Source organism: Cyprinodon tularosa, unplaced genomic scaffold (genome assembly GCF_016077235.1).
Source record: "Cyprinodon tularosa strain WSP-4 unplaced genomic scaffold, ASM1607723v1 ctg371, whole genome shotgun sequence".
Taxonomy (NCBI): domain Eukaryota; kingdom Metazoa; phylum Chordata; class Actinopteri; order Cyprinodontiformes; family Cyprinodontidae; genus Cyprinodon; species Cyprinodon tularosa.
In genome coordinates, this window is record NW_024039087.1 from 261,916 (window position 1) to 284,651 (window position 22,736).

The 22,736-nt window shown below is 36.0% G+C and overlaps 1 protein-coding gene across 4 annotated transcripts in view; it reads right to left on the bottom strand.

Moving 5' to 3' along the window:
• Positions 1 to 11,253: 11,253 nt before the first annotated feature.
• LOC119790830 (amyloid-beta A4 precursor protein-binding family B member 2) overlaps positions 11,254 to 22,736 on the bottom strand; it is a 49,362-nt gene continuing 37,879 nt past the window's right edge. For all 4 annotated transcript variants that reach the window (XM_038296542.1, XM_038296541.1, XM_038296539.1 and 1 more), the window contains 6 exons: positions 21,646 to 21,760; positions 17,067 to 17,142; positions 15,155 to 15,235; positions 14,963 to 15,078; positions 14,665 to 14,847; positions 11,254 to 13,297 (listed from right to left, as the gene is read on the bottom strand). In XM_038296542.1, the coding sequence (XP_038152470.1) occupies positions 13,124 to 13,297; positions 14,665 to 14,847; positions 14,963 to 15,078; positions 15,155 to 15,235; positions 17,067 to 17,142; positions 21,646 to 21,760 (745 nt within the window). In that variant the 3' untranslated portion in view covers positions 11,254 to 13,123. The remainder of the gene's footprint in view (positions 13,298 to 14,664; positions 14,848 to 14,962; positions 15,079 to 15,154; positions 15,236 to 17,066; positions 17,143 to 21,645; positions 21,761 to 22,736) is intronic.

Sequence of the window (22,736 nt, forward strand, 5' to 3'; positions counted from 1 at the left end):
AGATGGAGTCTCTCAGTTGGTGAAAATGTAAACCAACTCCTCTAATTACACAGCTATTGATTAGCCCTTGTCTATCTGTGTGCCAGCACAGATCATTTGTAAATAATGAAAAGTCCATATTGAGTGCCATGCCTCAGTGAAGTCATGCGTCTCATTTCAGTGTCTTTATGTAGGGACAAGCATTGACAAATGTTTAAATGGGACACATTGCCACTTACAGAGCTTTAATTGTCTGTTCTAGAGTAATGCACCCATCTCAGGGTATCCGAGTGTGGGCCTCATGCTGAAGACATTTACATTGTTTTTTCTGTCCAGCCAAATACTCTACTACTACTACTACAACTATTATCAGTTGAATTATGATTTTTTTTTTTTTTTTTGTCAGGACAACATTAATTAAAAATGGAAAAATCCACCTCCAAATGATGGAGGTCTAACTGCCAATGAAATGAGGAAATCATTAAACAACTGGTCTGTTTCAGTTCATGGGGAGAGCAACTTGTCGCAGTTATAAATGAAGGTGAGGAAAACATTTTTCACTTAAATGTTTTGATCGTTCCAATGGTGTAGTCCACTTGCTTGTCGTACACAGTGGAGAATGGAGATGAGGAACAAAGCCAAGCAGAATGCCAAAGCCTATTTGAACCAGGAGGATGGATCAATTCCAGCTGACTTTAGGTAAGCCTCATTGTCCTGGGCTTTCTGCTTCCTACTCAGCCTTTTTGTTTGCCAGGTTTTCTGTGTGTAGGCTTTTCAAGTTGTGCTTCGGTTGTACAGTGAAAGTTACCTGAGACCTAAGCTGTGGAAGATTCATAAAAACTTTCAACCAGAAGGTAAAACAAGAAAGAGAAATGATTTCTATGAATTTCTAATTTCCTATATTTTTATTTTTGTGCATTTTCGACATAATGTCCTGAGGTATCAGTTTGCTTTTACAATTTCTGTGGACTGAGCAGCTATATGGCATCCTCTCTGCAGCAAGCCTACCTGATCTGCTGGCAACGCTGCAGGCTAGTATAAATAAAATAAGAGTGGTATTATTGATATTGATCAAACTGTCTTCACATAGAAAGCTGATGCCTGACTGTACTTTAGAGCTAAAATGATGGATTGCTTAAAAAAAAGAAAATATTATAAGTAGACAACTTTGTGTTGTATTTGACTTTTTTCTGTAAGATGTTTATTTGGTATTAAGATGAATCCCAAGGGGCATTTCATAAAACTGTCCTAGTTTGTAAGTCAGGCTCAGTCGGCCAAGTCTGGCTTATTTTGTTTTTATTTGAGTTTCTTAAAGCTGCCTCACTCTGAGTCTAACTCGGTTACCATGGCAATCGACCGCAATGGCGTAAAGACACAATAGGCCTGTAAGCCCCAGTATCTGGGTGGACCCATATGAAGAACAACAAGAGGAATTTTTCACACCATTACATCTGCAAAGAGACCTCCTAGACCACAATTGTGTAGGGGGCCTACCAGGTGTCAGTGACAGGACCCCTAAGAGGTCGGGGGAAATCTGAGCAACTGCAGTCTCTGCTTACCAATAGTTACGCCATTGATCGACCCAATAAACTTAACCTGGGGTCTGTTACATGAAGCAGGTGTGACAAATTCAGATTCAAATCCGCAACTCTAAATTGATCTAGCCAAAAGTCGCGAACACTGAGTGTTTGATTTCACAACGGCTGCTATCAATTAATTCAATCAATTTCAACTAGGTCCACTCAAGTTAAGCGCGTGTGTGACAAGTATGAAAAGCCTTTATCAGTGGAGCAATGATTGATTTTAATGCAGAAATGAAAAAAAAAGGAGAATGTGTATTAAAAGACAGAAACAGCTCTACAGCTACAAAGGAGAGGAAGGTCGAGAAGGAGAAAATTGTTGCTTTAGTTAATGCGTAAGTTTATATGCAGTGGTCTATGGCTACCGTTTTTACATTTATTATTAGCACTTGTCTCTGTTGTTCCACTCTTCTCTGTTGATTCTTTCCTAATCAAAATCACACTCCTAGACCTAACTGTAATAATATATTTTCTAAATTATATTTTTGTAGCAGAAACTGAATTTTACAAAGAAAAAAAACATTAATATTAGGAACATATAGATCTGAAATTAATTTATAGAGATCCAAAATGTTAATTCTAGATGTGGAGAATTTCATTTTGTTTAAGATGGTCATTTAGCCAAAGAAAAAAAATGTTTTTTTCAGATGTCAGGAATAAATATTCAGTAAAACTAGTACATATCAAAAAGGCTTGCCATAACTGTTGTTACCGTGAAATTATTATGGGATTATTTCTTGAATGATAATAGATCACTATTTATTTGAAATAATCTGGCAGCAGGTGAAGATGAAGAATAAAAACATTCTATTATATAGAACCTGTGGTTGATCCCATGTGTCCCTCCTTATGTTGATTCAGTCTTCTTTTACACAATGTAGTGGATGTTTGCAGACAAAATCACTGACAGCTTGCACTGACATTGTATGTGAGTTTTCGCATTAAAAAAATCAAACACTGAAAAACTAAACACTGGAAATTCAATTATTAGGAAATTGAAAATTCAAAACGTCCTCAATAGAGTTCAATTATTATTATTATTATTATTATATAAAAGAATAAAAGTGAAAAGTTAATGATTTTTAGCTGCAGTATTTTCTTTTTTAATGAGACATGATTCCCTTCAGCTATGATGTCACTACAAGCTGGAGCTGTTTTTGCGTCGGGGGCGGAGCTAAGCTAAAGACTTCTGGGGTGTTCCTTTCTTGATCCATTCAGGAAAGATTATTATAGATTTTTTTTTATGATATCATGGTTGGTATAGATGGCCGTGCAGTTACATAGGATCCTGTCATTGTAATTAGTTTCAAAAAGAATATATTTATAAATAAACAATATTTAAAATAAAGAATGTGTTTTGAAACAAAACAACATCATAAAAATATATATTAAAATTATAACTACAACAAAACAATTAAAAACATCCATCCTTATTCCTGCTCATTCCTTCAGCAGTGGGGCTGGTGCCTATATCAATAGATGAAAGTGGGAGTACGCCCTGGAAAGGTCACCAGTCCATCACAGTCCAACAGAGACACACAAAAACGTACAACGATGCACACACACACCTCACACCTAAGGACATTTAGAAGAAGCCAATTAACCTAACAGTCATGTTTTCAGACTGTGGGTGGAAGCAGGAGTACCTCAAGAAAACCCACGCATGCATGGGGAGAACATGCAGACTCCATGCAGAAGGCCCCGGGCTTTCACCCCAAGAATACTTTTCTTCTGAAGAAGTTTTGTGAATCTTTTATACAGGATCAGGTCCATGCATCTATACCACAGGAGTTTGGTGCCAGGTGTTCACGGATACAAACTAAAACTAAATAATAAGCTGCACCTGTGGATATATACCACCCTGCATAATATTGTGTAATCAACATAAGCTTTGACTCCGACACACATGGATATCTAAAGGATACCTGCTGCTCTTGAAGCTTTAATGTTTACTTTGGTTGTCTGTTTTCTTCTTTTTGTTGTTATGCTCTCTGTATTGCGTTTCTCTCATCTCATATGGCACACTTCTAGGAGTTACTGTATATATTCTATGTTGTCTATTTTTGCATGTTTTGTTTTATTTTCTCACATTTCATGTGCTCTTTCCTGTCTCTCTCACTCTTTCTCTCTCATTAATTTTTATCCTCTCTTTCTCACCTTCCTTGCCATCTCCGTTGAATACAATTCACAAAAAGAGCTAAAACAATATATTTTGTGTGTGCTATTCATGGATACATTTGATTTATTTGATAGAATAAATAGTTAATATTTTTCTTAGGGTAATAATTGATCTTAAAGTATCTATTTATTTATTTAATTTGAATGAAATTGCTCTCCATACAAAGCAGCTCATACTTTATACAGAGTTTCACCAGCTTAGTTGATGGGTTTTACGTGCTGAATTATTTTGCTTATAAATTCTTATATTTTGAATAGATGTGAGTTTATTTCACATGGGTGCAGAGTTTGCTGTTTGACAGTAATCAAGCTGAATGAACTGTCATTGTTTTGTCCTAAACACAGAGCTATATTTAGGCATCTGTTCACAGGGGAAAATGTAACAGATTGCAGTTTTTTCTTCTTCAAATATTAAATAACATAAATACAATGAAATGCAAAGTAGTGAACTTTATTATTTGGAGACATAAGAGGATTTTATAAAATTTATTCTCAAGTGTTTTTAGTCTTAGTAACTATCATCAAAGCTGGGGCATTAAAAAGGACATCTTGAAGTATATAGATAAATAGCATTCTAACTTTGAAGCAAAGAGGGGGAAACATCAAGAAGTAGATATTTTTGCTGTAGAAGGAACTGTTGCACATCACAATATAAATCACATCATACCAAAAGAACATTATGGAGAAATATTGAAGCTCAAGTTATTCATTAATGCTCTGGCACAAATGGACAATACAGCGTTGCTTATGGATAATAAAGTCAAAGCTTTGAAAAGGCTCTTTAAATAAAAATCAATAGCTGCAATTTCTTTTTTCTTTACATGCCCTTACATTTGCCTGATGTTTAAAACTTGTTTCCTGCAGTTGCCTCTGCATTTCATAAGAAAGTGATTCGTATCAGATTCTCTGGGCGTGTGTTTGGGTGTGACACGGTGCATGATCCCTTTCTCCTTGAATTTACACATGTAGGAAGAGAACATGGATACATTTTTTGAAGATGGATCACCAAACCCCTATCAAACACTCCACACAATTATAAGATCATAAAACCTTTGTATAGTTTGAGGAATATGGACAAATTGGAGCCTGATCAACAAGGAATAAGACGAGAGCTCACATCTATCCTGGCAATGAAAATGGACCCAAAGTTTGCCCTCCATTTCTTAAAAAGGTAAGGTGCTTTATGTAAAATAACTTCAATATGTATAGCCTTCTTACCTCAGATGACATCACATCTCAGACCAAAAACCTGTGCAGCCTGCCGCTGTGACTGTACAGGTCTTGTTTGGTCTCCAACACTGATATACTAGCTAGCTTCCTTCTTTGTGTTACTTTTTCACAAATTAATCTTCAGAATACGATATTGTATAAATGTCTTTGAAGTGATAATAATTTATAGTGTTAATTTCCAGTTTTTTATGATAATGGGAAGATTGGATTTATTCTAGATTTGCTGCATTTTTTTATTCATAAGGTTTCATCTTTTATGAAGTCTCCTTTGTTTTTCTCACACAAACAGATCTTTATCAAATCCTCTTTCATTCTATTGTCTTTGCCTTCTATGTTTATGTCCTCAACCTGAGAGATTCAGTTAGGCTACCCATAACTTGCTAAAGGCAACATGGGCTTTCAGCAGATCTGCAAAGCTGGTTAAAGTGTAAAAATGTCAAATTATTCTCATTAAGTCTTTGTGACTGATTTTTCTTCATAAGTTATGATGTTACTGTCTCACATTATGAAGTCTGCACTTATGCCTTTGCTGCGAGATATTAGGCCATCTTACACCCAGAGGAGGTGGCAAAGCTCACTCTAACTGTTGTGTCTGGTTCTCTTTATCCATCCATCATGTTTTTATACCTCCACAGATAGGAATGAAAAGATAATCAGTCTGCTGTGTATCTCAAACTGGGTTTCTTTTACCCTACCCTCTCCCCCAATAAACTCAGCTTAACAGAAGTTATTATGGTACTCTGAAAAGCACAATAAAAATAGTAATTAGGGAAGTGTTTGAATCCTGTGTTGCTTATATCAGCTGCCATAGCTGTGAACAGTAAAGATCCCTATTAGCCTTCACTATAGTAACAGCTGGAGGCAATGAAGGCTTTTGAAATTATTCATCTCTGACACCATTTTCAAGAAAGCCATGGAGCCACAGTAGGATTCACTTGCAGAAATATTTAAGTATTTTCTGCTTCTTCTGTCACTTATTCTGTCACTTACAAAACCCCAAACTTAAGTGTATTTAGGTAATATTTGTTGCTTTTAACCAACACAAAGTGTAACAGTTTTGAGTCAGGAAGTGGAAGCAAACTGCTACACTTGTTTCAAAATGTGTTAGACATAAAAATCTGAAAAGTATGACATTTATTTAGTTTAAACCTTCTTTACTGTGATGCTGCTACACCGACTCTATCCATGTATTATCTATGCCCTCCTCACAGGCAAGGTTACACACAGCACAGGTCGGCAGTCAATCACAGGGTAAAATAGAGACCAGAGGGTAGTAACTAGTTACAGGTAATCAGTTACATTTACTTGACTAACTTAAAAACAAAAAAAACCTTTAGGAGTAGTTTTACAAAATATTAAATTAGTAGTTATGGTCATGGGTAGTAAGTACATCACTTACTAAATGCTTCAGTAGCCTTTTAATTAAATACTTTTTCACTCTTACTTGAGTCATTTCTTTAAAGGCAACTTTTCTACTCTTACTTGAGTCATTTCTTTAAAGGCTACTTTTTTTTACTTTTACTAGAGTAAAAATATGATGAAGCAATGCTACTCTTAGTTACGTACAATTTTAGGGTACTCTACCCACCTCGGCCCTGACAGAGAAACACAATCCACAACCACTCACAAACACAAAATAAGGGAGCATGAACTCCACAGACTAGGATCTCCTTGTTGTGAAACACTGTAGCTCTAAAAATTCTGTAGCTAATTCCTTTATGAAGTCAGCTCATAGGGTAATAATGTGAACTGAAAATAAACAGTTTAAAAATCATGATTAAACAGCATCACAAATATCAGAATCTGGCCAGACAGGACAAAGGTTGGGTTCTGCAGGAGTTAACAGCAGTAGCCTATGTAGCTATAAAACCAAATTCCAACTTCTTCTCAACATTTAATAAAGCATTGTTTAATCCAGTGTCTGAAAAGGAAAAGGCAACTTGACAGAGCAGAAGCAGCCATGGTAACTCTGAATGAGCTGCAGAGATCCATGGTTCATGTGGGAGAATCTGTTGGCTGTTTAACTATTTGTATTGCTTCAGAAAAACTGGAAGAGTGGCAAGAACAAAGCCATTGATTGAATTGATCAATACAATCTTCTATTTGCATCTTGCATGTAATTGTGTAGAGGGGTGCAGCAAACACATCGAATGTTTACTGTAAAAAATTAAAACCAAAGTAAAATTTTTTTTTAGATAAGTGCATTTTTTGATTGAGCAGATAATTGAGACAATTTGCCAATAGAATAAGACAATTTACACTTTGAATAATAATAAAAACAACAACTGCTTTCTCACATCAAGTGCATAATATCTAATAATTTTATTTTAAGGGCGAAAATATTTTTTCCATTGCCAGATAATTTTATTTACCTACTCAAATTAAGGATAATTATTTTAAAAACATTTCCACGATGTTTAGATCAGTTTCGCATTTTTCTGATCAGCTGGTACAAAAATTAAACTTTTCGCTAAAGTGTTAGTGGAAATTTAACATGTTGTAAAATGAGCCTTTAACAATGACTATATCGGGTTTAAAGCACTACAATATAAAAATTCTGTAATTTTCCTTTTATTTATGGAAATTTTGATCAATTTAAATGTTCTTTCCAAAATTTCTTGAACTTAACAATCGTTGACATAGAGTGTAGGCTTTAGCAGGAGAAAATAGCGTAGAAGCCAAGTTTAGCGGACTTTGGACATAAATAGGAAATTTGAGTGGAATGGTGCAATTAGTTTGTGGAGATGGAGTGGAAGTGAGATCTACTGGGGCAATGGGGATGGACGAGAGGCAAAGCTGAGTGAGTGTTGAATAATTCAGCGCCCCCTGTCTGTACAAGTTAGCATCAACAAAGCTCAGGTCCTCTCTACTGATGACTGCATAAAAGAGGTTCCTCTAAAAACGTCTAACTCTATAAACAGCATCATATCTGTGAGAACATGTACATGGATGTACCTCATGCAGTTAACCACATACCTGTGTAAATGACCACCTATATATAGAAAAACTTTAGCCGTCGGAAGTTCAAACCAGAATGCAAAATGCATAGAAAACTCACGCAGGCTTCATGTCCCCAAAGTGTTCACTGCGCTCCTGAATAATTCAGGCAATAAAGAGAGCAGTGGCTTGCAGTGTAAGCTGCTGCTGCTGAGACAGCAGGTGACCCTGCATCCAACAACAAGGACATAGTGGCCGTCTCCTCTATAAACAGTCAATGCCTTAGCATAACCAATGATTATATAATGTCTAATGCAATATTATTTAAGCTGAGTTACATCCCTTTCTGCCCCATGTCCAACAGGTCTGAAGGGAAAGATCTCATTTTCTTTACCTTAAATGATTAGTTACACTTCCTCTGGGCATCCTTTGGTTCACAAGGAAGTTATGACATCTTTGTTTTAGACACATACTGGAATTGCTCACAAATAAGGCTGTTATTGTATAGTATGTATGTATGTATGGTCTGTTATTCATAGATGTATACATACATATATATGGTATGTTAGTTAAGACTCTAGGCTCTGCTGCCCAGTTTTTAATGTCTGTTTTACATTTTTAAATTTATGGAAAGTGGAAAGAAATTTAATTTCCTTTTTCTTTGTCAATGAGAGAATCATTCTATCTCTATTATCCCACTCTGCGGAATCTGTTAGTTCAATCTCTAACGTTATGCTCTCTCTGCTTTTTGTCATAGTAGCTTGGCCTCGTCTGTTCCTGTTTGGCCTGTGACTCCATCCTGGAGAGAAATATCAGCTGTGCTGCTACCATCAACACCTTCGTTTATAGATGTTGGAAATCGGTCTGTTTTTTAGTGTAGTCCTGTTTCTCTGACTGTGACTGGCTGGATGTGCTCTCTTCATCCTCTGACATGGGAGCTGGCTCTGAGTTCGTCTGTGTGTTTGCTGGACGGGGTCATCTTTTACAGTTGCCTTTTGTTTCTCTGCCTCCTTGAGCCCCATTTGGCCTGGGCAGATGGCTGCTCAAACTGAGCCTGGTTCTGCTGGAGGTTTCTTCCTGTTAAAAGGGAGTTTTTCCCTCTCTACTGTCACTACAATCATTGTTATTGTGAGGGATTGTTTTCGAGTCAATAAGTCGATGCAACTGGTTTTCCTTATTTAGAAAAGTTTGAATCAATTTGGTTGTATGATCTGGTGAACTGTAAAGTGACTTGAGATTACATGTGTTGTGAATTGGCGCAATATAAATAAAGTGAATTGAATTTTCAATTCCAGGCTCTCATAAGCTGTACCCTGATTTAAAATAGGACATCAACACAGATTTTATATTTGGTTTGGGTTAAATGTATAATCGGGAACTGAATTTGATACTACTGAATACCTGTTCACAGCAAAGCACTGAACAGAAAAGAATGTGATGATTTTAAAAGCCGCCGGTGCAGTGAACAAAGCATGCATGGCTAAAAGTAAGCAGTCCAGAGTATAGGTCCACGAAATTTGATGCTTATTAAGCTCACTGCAATATTTGTGACCTGGGGTGCGAAGCCAGTTGCAGGAAACACTTCTTATCTCAGGAAGTATTTTCTGTTAAGTGCAAGATTTTTCACAAAGCAGAAAAGTGCACAAAATGATTGCATTCAATTTAAGCAGCATTAGCAAACCTTATTCTGTTAGCAACTCATAGCCTGCAGCTAACAACATGGGTGAGGCAGCTGCATTTTCTTCTTTGTCTGTTCCAGGTAAAAATAAGCATACTCTTTAAAATGTAGTAAAGGTTCTGACATGATTCCCGTACTGTATCAGTTTAAAAGTAAAAGGTACCCATCCCTTGTTAAATAGTAAACCATCTCTCTGGAACCTCTTGCATCCATAGGCTGATAAAAACTGTAAAAATGTACTGCCACAATTCAGACCAGAATGTCTCAATTCAGACCAGAATGTTTTCACAACATTTTTCAATATTTAAATTCAAGATAACATCTGCTGTATCAGCACTTCTAATATCAACTAATCCCTTTTAATTTTATTTTTGTCTTTTGGGATTTTCTTTTAAATCCTTGTTTTATCGTTTACTGATCCATTTTCTCTTTTTTTCTCCTAACCTCATACCCATCTGATTTATTCTCAATCGTTTTAACAGTGCTAAAATTGCTTTTGCTGTATATATTATTTTCCCAACTTTCGTTCTTCTGTCTTAGTTGATTTTAGTTATGTTTGTGCAGCAATAGATAACACCTACCAATGGTCATGACTGCTTTGGCAGCCCTCTAACTACTCTGTATGTCTAGTCTTCTTTTGTGCAGTAATGTTTGTAAAAGTAAGAAATGCAATAATAAATAAACATACTTACATGACCCAAAGCTCATGACCATAGATGAGGGTAGGAACGTAGATCGATCGGTAAATCGAGTTTTTAAACAGGGCGTTCAGAGCTGGTAAATGTATGAAATTAATAACTGGGGATGTCTAATTCTGAAATCCTGTGTGTTTGGGTTGTTATAGATACTGCAACATCCATCTATCCATATTTTTCCCTTTCTCCATATAGGCTAACATTTGATCGTTCATAATCTCCATAGTTCCCCTGTGGCGCAAGCACTGGGTGGCTGTTTTGCGCCTTTAGCGAGCATGCGCGTTTCCTGTCACGTGCGCTGTGAATTGTGCCGCCTGCGCTGTCTTAAGTCTTAATCTTTTTTTAATCTTTCTTCTTTTGCGATGCCTTTTTGATCTTATAAGCGCATTTTACTTTTCCTTCCCCAGCTAACCTTTTCTACCGAAAATCTACTGTACTGTAGGGGGTGGAGTCGGTGACTGGGAGTACAGTTAGTTTCTTTTTTTTTTGCTGGGATTTTAATTTCTACTCACATTTACTATAAAAACAAAATCTTTTTACATATATTCTATGTGATGTATTTCCAGCTCATGAAAAACTAATAACCTTTAGAAAAGAAAGGCTTGTGTAGTTATACTCTCACCGAGGGATTTTGTTCCTGGATGTGACAGCTGCACAGACCAGGTTACAATCTAGTCTCTCTCCTCAATAAAGCAACACATTTTATGGTACAATTTTATTCTGTCTACCATCATGTATTGAAGTAATTAGCTGTTGTGTGTCTTAAATCTTATCTTTGAATAATTCAGTAGGAGACTCTAAACAGTTCTTAGAAATCTCAACTCTTCTGTTCAAATGTTGATCTTACTGTGAAGCACTTTGGCCAACTTGCTCTTTCTGAATGTGCAACTTAAATAACTTTAGCTTTGAAATAATATGCATATTAATAGTTACTATATGTATTGAATGAATGGATATAAACAAATGCACATGCAGGTTAGTTAATATTATGGGTGATATTTGTTTATAGCAACTTTTACAAGAAGAGGACCAAATTTTGCAGCAAATGTTACAATGAAATGATCCTTTTTGAAGATATTTAAAACAATGACATTGCAATCATTTCCACCATCATAATATCTACCATGATCACAATGCATTTGTTTTACAGTTAGAATATGGTCTTACTGCATACAGCAATTTAATATAGCGGGCTTCACTGGATCACAATGAAGAGCAACTAGGGACTCCACCAGCCAGTCAAGAGGCTGCTTACTTTTTTCATTTTGTTAATGCATTTATTGTCACAACAGATTACATTTACACTGTGTAGAGGTGGCTGACAAACAGAAATGAAATGGGTCACATCTCTATTGTTTGTTTTGTGAGGTTTTTACTTAAAATAGACTCCATTCACAGAGCTCACACTGAGTGCAGGTGATGGTCCCAAGCTAAAGTAGCTTTGTAAAAATATTTTTTTTTCTTTACTGTTTATATTTTGTGAGTTTGTGGATTTGCTTGTGTATCGTCATGTGAATATGCACTGGCTATAATTTTTCATTTTAAAATAAAAATACAGGTAATTTCTCCGATAGTTATGCTGCTTGTGCATATTTCTTTTTTTCTGGGCCATAGGAAGAATGAGAAACACTTTTGGCCACAGAATCTTCACATTTACCAAAAAAAAAAAAAAAAAAGCCTGGATCTGGAATTTCTGGCCTCTGTTGCAATCCTCATACAATTTCCTGAGCATTTTGTCAAGTTTAAACAGAATCAATTCAACATTCTTGAGATATTAAAATCATTTATCTATAATATAACAAAAATTACAATCTTAAGCCTCTAAATGCACTAAAAACTACTTTGTTTTCTTAAGCTATTCGTTCAAGTAGCTAAAGAAAAGAAATACAATCCTTAGCATTTATTTTTTACACACGGGGCAGTAGGCTCTTCAGTTAGGGGTGGGATGCTCTTGTGCCAGTGTTAATCTATGGACAAGTGAAGATAAATTATGCAGAAAGCATTTCTATTTTCTCTTTTTTTCTGTTTATGTGTTCACAAGTATTCTCATCAATATGCATATCTTTCCAAAACTCATTTTTATAATTCCCCTTTAACAAAACATGCAAAATCAAACTAATCCTCCCATCTATCCTTACCATTCTCTCAGCTTTACCGTTAATATTTATCTACAAATTTTTGTGCTCGATTTCCTTTCTTTCTAAATAAAGTCATTTACGTACACAGCATTAATACAATCACTTCATTCTACATGAAATGGTCCTATTATTCTCTCTGCTGGACAAGTTTTATAACATTTGTTGGGCATGTGAGCTGATGAGGTTTTTTGTCTGTTCGATCTTGGATGATTTTGTCATCCATATTTAAATCTTTTTGCAGCAACAGCAAGTCAACGTCTGTTTATTTATTTATTTTTTTCTTGAAGGCTACTGCTGCTCATCCAAGTCCACAAGCTCAGAACTGGAGGGGGGAAAAAAGAATAATACCAATGAGTTGCTTCATAAGCAGTCTGAGAATAAAAATTAGATTTTTTTTCTGCCTGGGTTGACCTCTCTGTCCAGCGAAAGTTCAAGTAATCCATCAAGTGAAGATATCCACAAAATTGAGATGTTTTCTCCTGGGCAAAGATCGAAGCTCTTAGATTAATGTGAGCTTCCATTCATTCACACATCGACAGGGTTAGTTTTCTTTTCAAAGGTGGTCAGGCTGTTTCCTTCATCCGCTGTTATAGTTGGTATAATGTCTGTACATCATTTAATACAATGTCTGGCACGGATTAAGTGTTTTGGTGGTGACTGTGAGAGTGGTATCCAGGCTGGGGTGGGGTGCAATACACTTGGCGATGGTCATTGGGGAAGCTCCGACGGCTGTTTCTTGGGTTTCAGAGTGTCTATGAGCGACTGGACACTGCGTTTAACACTGGTGGTCACTCGGCGTGTTACTGAGTCTGAGGAGGGAGATGAGGAAGAGCCAGCTCGCTGAGAAGGCGGCCTTGCCACCAGACACTTCTGGTACCGAAGCTGAGGAAGAAGAGAAGAGAGGGTGTGTATGTATTTGAGCTTTTAAATTAGAATTCAACCAAGGATCTTGTGTATTTTCTCCTCTGTTTCTCATAATTACACGTGATCAGTCAAGGGAAAAGAAAAACCTACTCCATCCAAAAAAATCCAATTTGTTTAGGGAAATGGCTCAGCATGACTTTACAGACTAAACTGTCTATAAATAAGCTTGAAAAATTTGAGTTGTTTCTAAACTGAGGAAACATAGCTCAGTCTTTTAGTAAATCAAACCTGTTCTTTTAAAAGATGGATCATTTTTAAGAATCTGTTCTGGCTTATTAAAAAAAGAAAATGTTTCCCACCAGTTTGGGCACAAATAAAATGAGCTTAAGCCTTTCTTATAATCAGATAATTGGATAATGAAGCTGCTGTCAGCAGGGAAACTGTTATCACAAAAAACAAGCGTAGTATGTGATCTCAGTACTTTGAAATAATTAAAAGCAAACATGACAAATTTAGGTCAAGGCTCAATATAGTAAAACTGTGACCATGAGAAAAACGACCTGAAGTCTTATCATCTTAATTTAAGTAGGTAGAAATCCCCTTTAATAATATGAAAGCAAAGTCATTTTTTTTTCTCTTTTTCTGATGTATAAAGATAGAGGTTTAGTCTGCATCATGTAAATAATAATTGAACTTTACTGATCTCACATTGGAAAAATGTACCTCTGCGTTTAACCCATCCCCTTGCGGAGCAGTGGGCTGCTATTGTGCAGCACCCAGGAAGCAGTGTGGGTTTAAGGGTCTTGCTCTATAACCTTCTCAGAGCACAAGTGCACTGCACTAACTACTAGGCCAACACTTCCCTTGAATACATGCTGGATTTATTATATCAATATGACATCAAATTTTTATCATTACAGGAAGACAGGAAAGGCACTGATATCTAAATATAATTAAACAAAAACATGAAAATATCTTGATTTTAACTATTTCTGTTAATCTTAATAAAGGGAGAAAACAAAACTGTAATCAAGATAAAAGAAGCTTGATGTCTCATACATAGAACAAAACTTAAACTGTTTTCAAGATGAAATGAGCTCAAAATCCTATTGCAAAAAATTTTGCATTAGATTTAGCTTTAGTATAATTGACTCCTCGGGCTTTGACATTGACTATGCATGCTCATGCCATTATGTTTCTACTGTGGTTTTTGCCACAACATGCATGCATGTTGTGGCAAACAATTGGATACTAAACCCAAACATTGAGAAAATGCATTAAAGAATTCACACTAAAACCTGTATTTTTTACACAATAAAAAAAAGGTATTGTATGCTCTGGGTCTGAAAAGTTCAGGTATTTGGAGTTTTATTTTCAGTACTTACTACACAAGCTGCCTGCACTGCCTCAGAGACGCTGCCTGCATTTGGGTCACACCAGAAGACATGACATTGGAAGTGCTGATTCCCAGTGTCCATGATGAAGGCAAACGTGTGCACATCCCGTCCCACGCCCATGAAGGACAAAAAACGCACGCGGCACTCCACCAGCACCTCCTCTTCTTCTTCCTATGCAGCCACCAAAGAGAAAAGTCAAAGCCCCAATCTGCCTCTCTTTTCAACTGATAAGCATATTCTCATCTCTTATTTATTTCAAATCCCTGGGAAGTCATAAATCCCCTGCCTTCTCTTTAATGACAGCGACCGTGGTGTCAGCGATACTCAGTATAACAGGGGTCCATTCTTCTTTTCCTGTGGATGACAGGAGGTTTTCTATGGCCCCGTTTATAATGTCCATACCTGAGGAAAAATAAATAGGGATTATTAAAATTAAGAAATTAATAGGGAAGGGATTTGGGCATGATTTAAGGTTTACCTATTGGGCGAGAGACGTATGTCACACCCAGATAGAACACATGGAACTTCTGCACCAGTTCAGTCTTTGGCATGGGGAACTCTACAGAGAGAAAATACACACTCAGAATATTTTATCCAGAGGATAGGATCAGATTTTTTTTTTAAATATAAGCAAAATGTAAGCATTCAAATATTCTGTGGAATATTTGAATGCTTATACTTTAAGCACTATTTTGTTCTGCTGTTAACATGATTAGAGCATGAACAACAGAGAGAAGCATGCTGTATTTTGAAGGGCTGAATGTGGGGAAACCCTGCTGGTAGCTGTCTATACATTTGGCCTGTGGTGCAGAGATGACTGCATAACAAAATAAGTGATGAAAGCAACCATTTACAGTTCAATCAGCACAGATGGCAAAATGTTGGGCCCTCAGAAAGCACCTGTATTAACCAGAAAGTATTTCTGACATTACAAAATAAAACATTATATAGTGAAACACTATATATTCCATTTAATCAAAAGGATACAAATAAAAACATTTAGAAAAAGAGCAGTTGTTCTTAGAACAGAGTTGATTGAAATTGTTAGATCTGAGAATTATATGAAAATAAACAAGAAGGAATTTTGCTTGGGTCATAAATGGCATAACTTATTGCCGTCATTGTAGCACCAGCATAGGCCAACATCTAGAACCATTGTTTTTAAACTCTGGCAGAAATTTTCAAAGCAACTGTGTTGTGATGCTAAAAGCTTCAAGTTGAAAAAGTTCAATAACTGGGTACAGCATTTAATTCTGACTTTAAAACTTGGGTTTGGGAAGGACACTAGAGACCAGTGGGATTTGCTTACTGATACATAGACTTAGGACTGGCCAGAACACACTGCTTCCATCTGATTCTACAAGCTGTGATGTGGTTTTCTTTTCTTTAACATACTGGCTGTGTACAAACTCTCTCTACAGACCAACGGCCACACAAGACCGGAGGTTCAACGGAGAATTTGTGACATTCAACCCCCCAGAATAAGCAAGTGTGGTAGTGAACGTTAAACGGTTGTTGCTGCTCTAGCAAACTCAAAAACATGGCTGTTTCATTCTCTCTGGTTTCTGTACTCCTGTCCATGCTTGCTATAGCCACTGTGTGCTTCCAAAGGAGCCTGTGTGGGAATTAATCTGGCTAGCCTGGCCAGTCAGACTGATTTAAATGGCCGTAAGTCAGTCTGGTAATGTTCAGACACTCCAGTGTAAAACGTACCAGACTAATCACAGTGCAGAAGGTTGTGACTCATCTGAATGCAATCCTGACCATTTAACAGCCGCAACAGAGCCTGTTTTCATTGTTTTCAGATATCTTTTGATTTTGTTAAATGTATTGGGTATCATTCATTATACAAGGGTATCTCAACCTTTTGCTGAATTTTCTTTCAGTTGTGATTAACATTTTTAATGATTACTTAAAGCATTGAATCTATTATCATTCTGAGAATCTGTAACCACATTAAAGGTAAACTAACAGCTCTAGTCTATTTTGAAGACTCCTTTGTGATGCTGAGGACGGGTTCTACTGGACTTTTATTAGGGCTAAGACATATAAGCAGTCAAAATAAGGGAAAAATTGTTTACAGTGCATCTTAATTTCCCTTTTGGATCAATAAAGTATCTTTTAATTTGAATTGAATTTAAAGAACTCACCCTCTAGAATACTGTATTTTCTTTTTTTTTTTACTGGAATTATCTTTTTATAAAGGAAACCGAACCCAATATTATTGTTCTTTCTGTACATAGGGGTTCTTGGCAGCATATTTTTTTTATTTAAAAAGCATAAAGGCTTGACATGAAGGGAACTTTGAATGCTAAATATTCTATGGCTGCTAATTTTTCCCCCCCAAAATTCATTGTAGTATCATCTGATATGATGAAAATGTGTTTTACCCTGTAAGGGCACATCAGAGCCATTCTGGGAGGAGCTGCAGGCTGCAGCCTTTGCATTTTTTCTTTCAGCCATTATCTGAAAAGAAAAAAAGATATATAAAAAAGATATGAAGTGAACAACTAAGTGTAATATGTATTGACAAAAAAATCAGATGAAGATAATGACCAGAATTAAAGTTCAGAATAACAATAACAGGAAGCAACCTTCAGAAAATATGACTGCAACACAGTGAGCAAGAGCAACACTTTCAGTAGATAACATGAAGACATAATGGGAGCAAATCTGCTTTGCTTTAGTCAACAAAAAAAATTGAAAATGACGAGCGCCAAAAAATGAAATCTCCTTTATCACACCATGTAGATGCAGGAAAAACAGCAGAAAAGAACAAAGCAGAACTTTCCTACAAAGATCAAAGGTGTTGCTTAAAGTGTGCTTACAAGGCTTCACCTCATTCACATCCCTCTTCACGCCCACATTCAACCAAAAATAGTTCATGCAGCGCACAGCAGGAACGTCATTGTTTATTCAAATGAGCCAGTTGATCAATGTTATTTATTGGTTACCAGTGGCAACAGCAGGGAAGAGAGCAAAAATATGCAGTTTAACCAGGGCAGAAAAGTTGGTGAGCGAAGAGTCTGATAAATATGTTTGATTGCAGATGATTAAACAAAGTATTATGAATAGCAACACTTTTAAAATATGATATATGGACAGATTATATCAATATAGTCCCCCAAGCCCGGGGCAGTATTGTGCTAGCTGTGTTATCTCAGCTTAATTATTAAATTAATTTAATAATGTTTCACACCTTTAGGGGGAAATGTGCTTATAGGAGTGAAGAACTCAAGAGCGTTTGCACTAATAATGAATTAATACATTAAAAAATACACCCATATAATATTCAATGTCCTTGCATACTACAGATCATTACACACAGGTGGATGTCTCACACCTTTCTACATTTACCTGTTGCTCTGTAACAGGCATCCCCAACCTCTGACCTCAAGGCCCTCTGAGATTTGAATGCAGGGATGTCAACAACCTAAGAGACCAAGCTTATTTACAACTTTAAGATGTTGAGGATACGTTCAAATCCTCTCGATTGGTAGAGCAGGACACATTGCAATCCATTATATTGCATTTCAACTGGGATAGATTATATTTGTTGGTTCACCTCAATGGCATTTCAAAGTCCTCTGTTTTCAGGATCATGCACAAACTTTGCAGGGCCTTTATAAAGGTCTTCCAATCTCGATGTCTAACATTTCACTGTAGCTCCAGGGAGCAGTGCTGACAGAGCAGCTGTCCATCCTGCTAACTGCCACCACTTTAGCAACTGTTGCCGCAAACTTGTGACAAATGTCTTTGGAAAGTGATGACAAAGTTATTAAATCTGCTCTGGTTGTTCCTAGTGTAGGCACATTCAAAAATGGTAGATACGACTCAGATTCAAGGGCACATACGTGAAAAGGCCTGATTTGATTTATACACTTTCAAGGGTTTTAAAACTGTTTTGTTGATTTTGGTGTGACCAGTTAACAAAACAAAAGTCTTTTTTTGGGTCATAAGTACCTGCAGTGGGCCTTAGATGCCTGGAAATGTGGGTGTGTGCATGCATGGTTGCCCTGTGATGGACAGGGCATTTTACAAAAGACTGCTGGAGAAAGGCAGCAGTATAGAAGATGGATGGATGGATGGATGGATGGATGGATGGATGGATGGATGGATGGATGGATGGATGGATGGATGGATGGTTTAGAATCTTCACCAAATGGGATTCACAAAAAAAAAAAGAAAAGGAATTTAGATGATGGAGGTATAAAATGCCACAAAATCTCTTCATTCAGAATTTTGTTCTTTAAGCTTTTTTTTTTTAGTTTTATATATCATGACTGGTTAATAACAAAGAAAAAGGTTTGTTAAAAGTGTGACTACAGTACTTTGGAGCTTGATAGGAACACATGGTTTGGGGAAATGTAATATATTCTACTTGATAAAAAAATAAATATCAACATATTCCTGAGTTTGTTTGTTTTAAAAAAAAAATAGTTCATGGCCTTTTCTGATTTTGAGGCCACAGCTTTCATTTTTGGAGATGTGCACTATTTAAAGAGAGATGAATATTCTGCATGGCCTCTGCACTGAGCCAATGCGCTCTCTACAGACATTTGATAAACTGCAGGCGTCGTTAATCAAAGTCGCTGGTCTGTCAACTCTGCTAACAGCCAAGCAAAAAAGAAACTCATGGGCTCAAACACACACACTCTAGGGCACAAAACAGAGCTCAATTCAAAGTGCTGCTCAGCTGTGAGACTCGGGTCACCAAGTTTGTCCCCTGCAGTGATGAAAAAAACTGTAGTGTGTTTAAAATAAGCAGTTTGAGGGTGTTAATTATACTGTGTAACATACGGTGATACAGATTCTCTCTTTAGTTTGGGGTGACAAATTTAAAACCATGTTAAAAAAAACACCTTTTTTTTCTCTAAATGGGTCATTATTTCTCGTTCCAATAATTTGTCATTTACAAGGGCACTGTTGGCCAAAGGATGGGCTACTTTTTACAAGTTTTCACATGAGGTCGCACACTTACCCATATGAGCAACAAAGGAAGATAGGACCAATTATAGACCTTGAACAGGCTGTTTTCACACAGAATATTTGCATGTAAGTCTTAAAAAATCTCATTTAGGAGTTCGCTCATGTAAAAAGGATCATCATTGCTTCATAGACTGAAGCATTGACTCGTCAATGATTTTAATAAGAGTTATTTGGATTAAGGAAGGAGAAAGTGGCCTCCCTTCATTCGGCATATTCCATCCTAACAGATAGTTTTCAAATGGTTGCACATACATGTAGATATCATATAGCAGCTTTGATTTGATTGCATATTTCAAAGGTTTTTATTTATTTTATAATATTGTCTTATTCTTCTATGCAGTCCTACTTATTAACATGCACATCATTCACAAAGTTTTAGGTAAATAAACTAAGCTGCACAGGGTTATTACAAAGTATAGAAGCCCTCCGAATTAGATACAAACCTTGACCACCAAATGAATATTTAGAGTAAATAAACAAAGGAAGTAAATAGACAAGAGTCATTTTCATGACCTAGAGAATTATGAATAGGATGGAAAAATTTACAGAACTCAATCCATTCAATTTCTCCAAAAAATATCGATATTTGTTTTTCTTTTTAAGTTGACAGAGAAAAGCTAAGTACCCCTATATTGACTTAATATAACCTTAAGATGGAAATGAGTGGCCACATGCTGTTAATCACATTTATTTTATTAACTGATCATAAACAACTCTGACCTCTAAAAGGGTTTAAGCAGTTTGCTGGTCTACAGTAGACAGGTCTATGTTAGACAAATTATCAGTGAAAAGACTTTGGGAATTATATTAGTTAAGCATTTTGGAAGGGTTACTGGGCCTTATAAAGCAATCTTAAGTCTGTAATTTATTGTAATAAAAGGATTAATAAATTGTATAACACTAAAGACAGTTGCAAGTGATTTAATACAAGGACATCTGAGCAAATAAGACCTCTAAAGTTCTCAGAGAATTTGCATAATTCCCAGAAGGCCTCAGAAAGCAAATGAGAAAAGTTTGTGGCTGAACAACTGGAAAAAAGAGTGACAAGTATGGCTTTATTTTGGCTTGGCTTTGCTTTGGAGCAGCTGAGCACAAAGAGATGTTTAAGCATATCACCACAAATATCACAACATTTTTAACGCATGGTAATGGTTGATAGATGATTTGGGCTTGTTTTGTACCCACAGAAGCTAAGCACATTCCATTTATAGACCATTACGTACTTTTTAGGACGTCAAATTGAACGCCATCAGTCCAAGAGCTAAGGTTCACAAATAAGTATTTTTTATGTAACAGGAAAAAGATGAATTAATTCATTAATTAATAAATGAACGAATGAATAAATTAATGACTTTATTTCAGACAATCTTGTAAAATTCTAAATCTTACACATGCAAATATAATGTTTGATAATGATATATATATATATATATATATATATATATATATATATATATATATATATATATATATATATATATATATATATATATATATATATATATATATATATATATATTTTAGGTAATAATTAGTTTCAAAAGGGATAAAGGGATGTGGGATTTCAAGCACAAGCTCACATTCATGACAGACTACTTAATAAAATTTCAGTGTTCAGTTTGGTGTTCATGGGGTAGATCTAATTTAAGAACGCTGTGTAGAAACTAATCTGCAAACCTCAATCAAGTGAAACGGGGTCTTAAAGCATAAAACAAATTTCCTCCATGATGTGAAAGACTCAATGATTAAAAGGCTGCAAAGTGGCTTAATCTTCTACAGTAAAAATACCTATAGTTTCACAATTGGTGAGTTCAGATTACAGCCCTACTAGTATGTAAATATCTATGGTACGCTATTTATTAAAGCAGCCAGAACAAGTAATTTCCTCTGTCAATTAAAGCTGCACAGATTTAGAACTGCTCTCTCTCTTCATTTTATAAGGCAGACTTATGCGAAGGTGGAAACAAAAATGATCCTCACCTTGGAGCAGATTTCGTGGAGACTTGTGGCGATGGCGGCTGCAGGAGTATCACATCGAAACACGTGGCACTTCAGCACCCGTGTGTTTTTGTCTCTGGCCACATAGGCGAAATCCCTAAAGCATGATTTGAAGATAGAAGAAAGATCACAGGTGAATTTTTAATGCAGACATGACACAAAATCAATAGCGAAATCAATGTTCCCCATGCACCTCCACAGTGGGTCGACGAAACACATTTCTTCAATAAAAGGCCAAGAAGAAAAATCTGTGTTCAATAAGAGCTGTTTACTGATCAATATCAATAAGCTGGTTGTTTTGCACATTTTGCTTTCAATTTAATCAAACATCTACACAATATTTTTTTTCTTTACATTTTCTAACCCTCAATTACCTTTTTATGTTATGGTTTAGCACAATAACTATGTGAAACTTATCTTGTAATAGCATTAATAAAAAAAAAAAAATGGCTGATTTCACCAAACCATATGAGTTTCCAAAATTCAAATAAAATGCAACATTAATTTTTGTAAATAAATACAGGAAATATTGTTGCCTTTTTTTTAAAAAAAAAAAAAGGGGAGAGTTTTATGAAAATATCTCACAAACTACGTTTTAATCAAAACAACAGTCTTTTTTTTCTTGTTAAACATACTCAGAGAAAAGAAAATCAAGACAAATTGTGTTTCATTAACTATTTCTTTGTTTCAAGGCTGCTTCCTGACAATAAATATTTTTATTTACCGTTGAATTGTGAAATTTTTGATGAAAATGCACTGGAGCAGCGGAGCAGCAGGACGACAAGCAGCCCATTTCATTTTCCACTACCAAATTCTGGAGTATATCTCTGATAAATGCTGTTCTATAGGGACAAGCATTGACAACATGGAGGACAGAGATCGGTCCCTATGAGTAGAGATATCCAATTGCCGCTTCCTATCTCATTTCAGTATCTTTCTGACTCAGATTGCCTCCGGTGATGGTAAGCTTTTCTTTGCCAGGGAATGAGTGCATCACATCTTCACACTGCTCACACTAATTTCTTTCTTTCTTTTTGGATTTGGTTGCTTTTTAAGAGCACAAACAACTATGT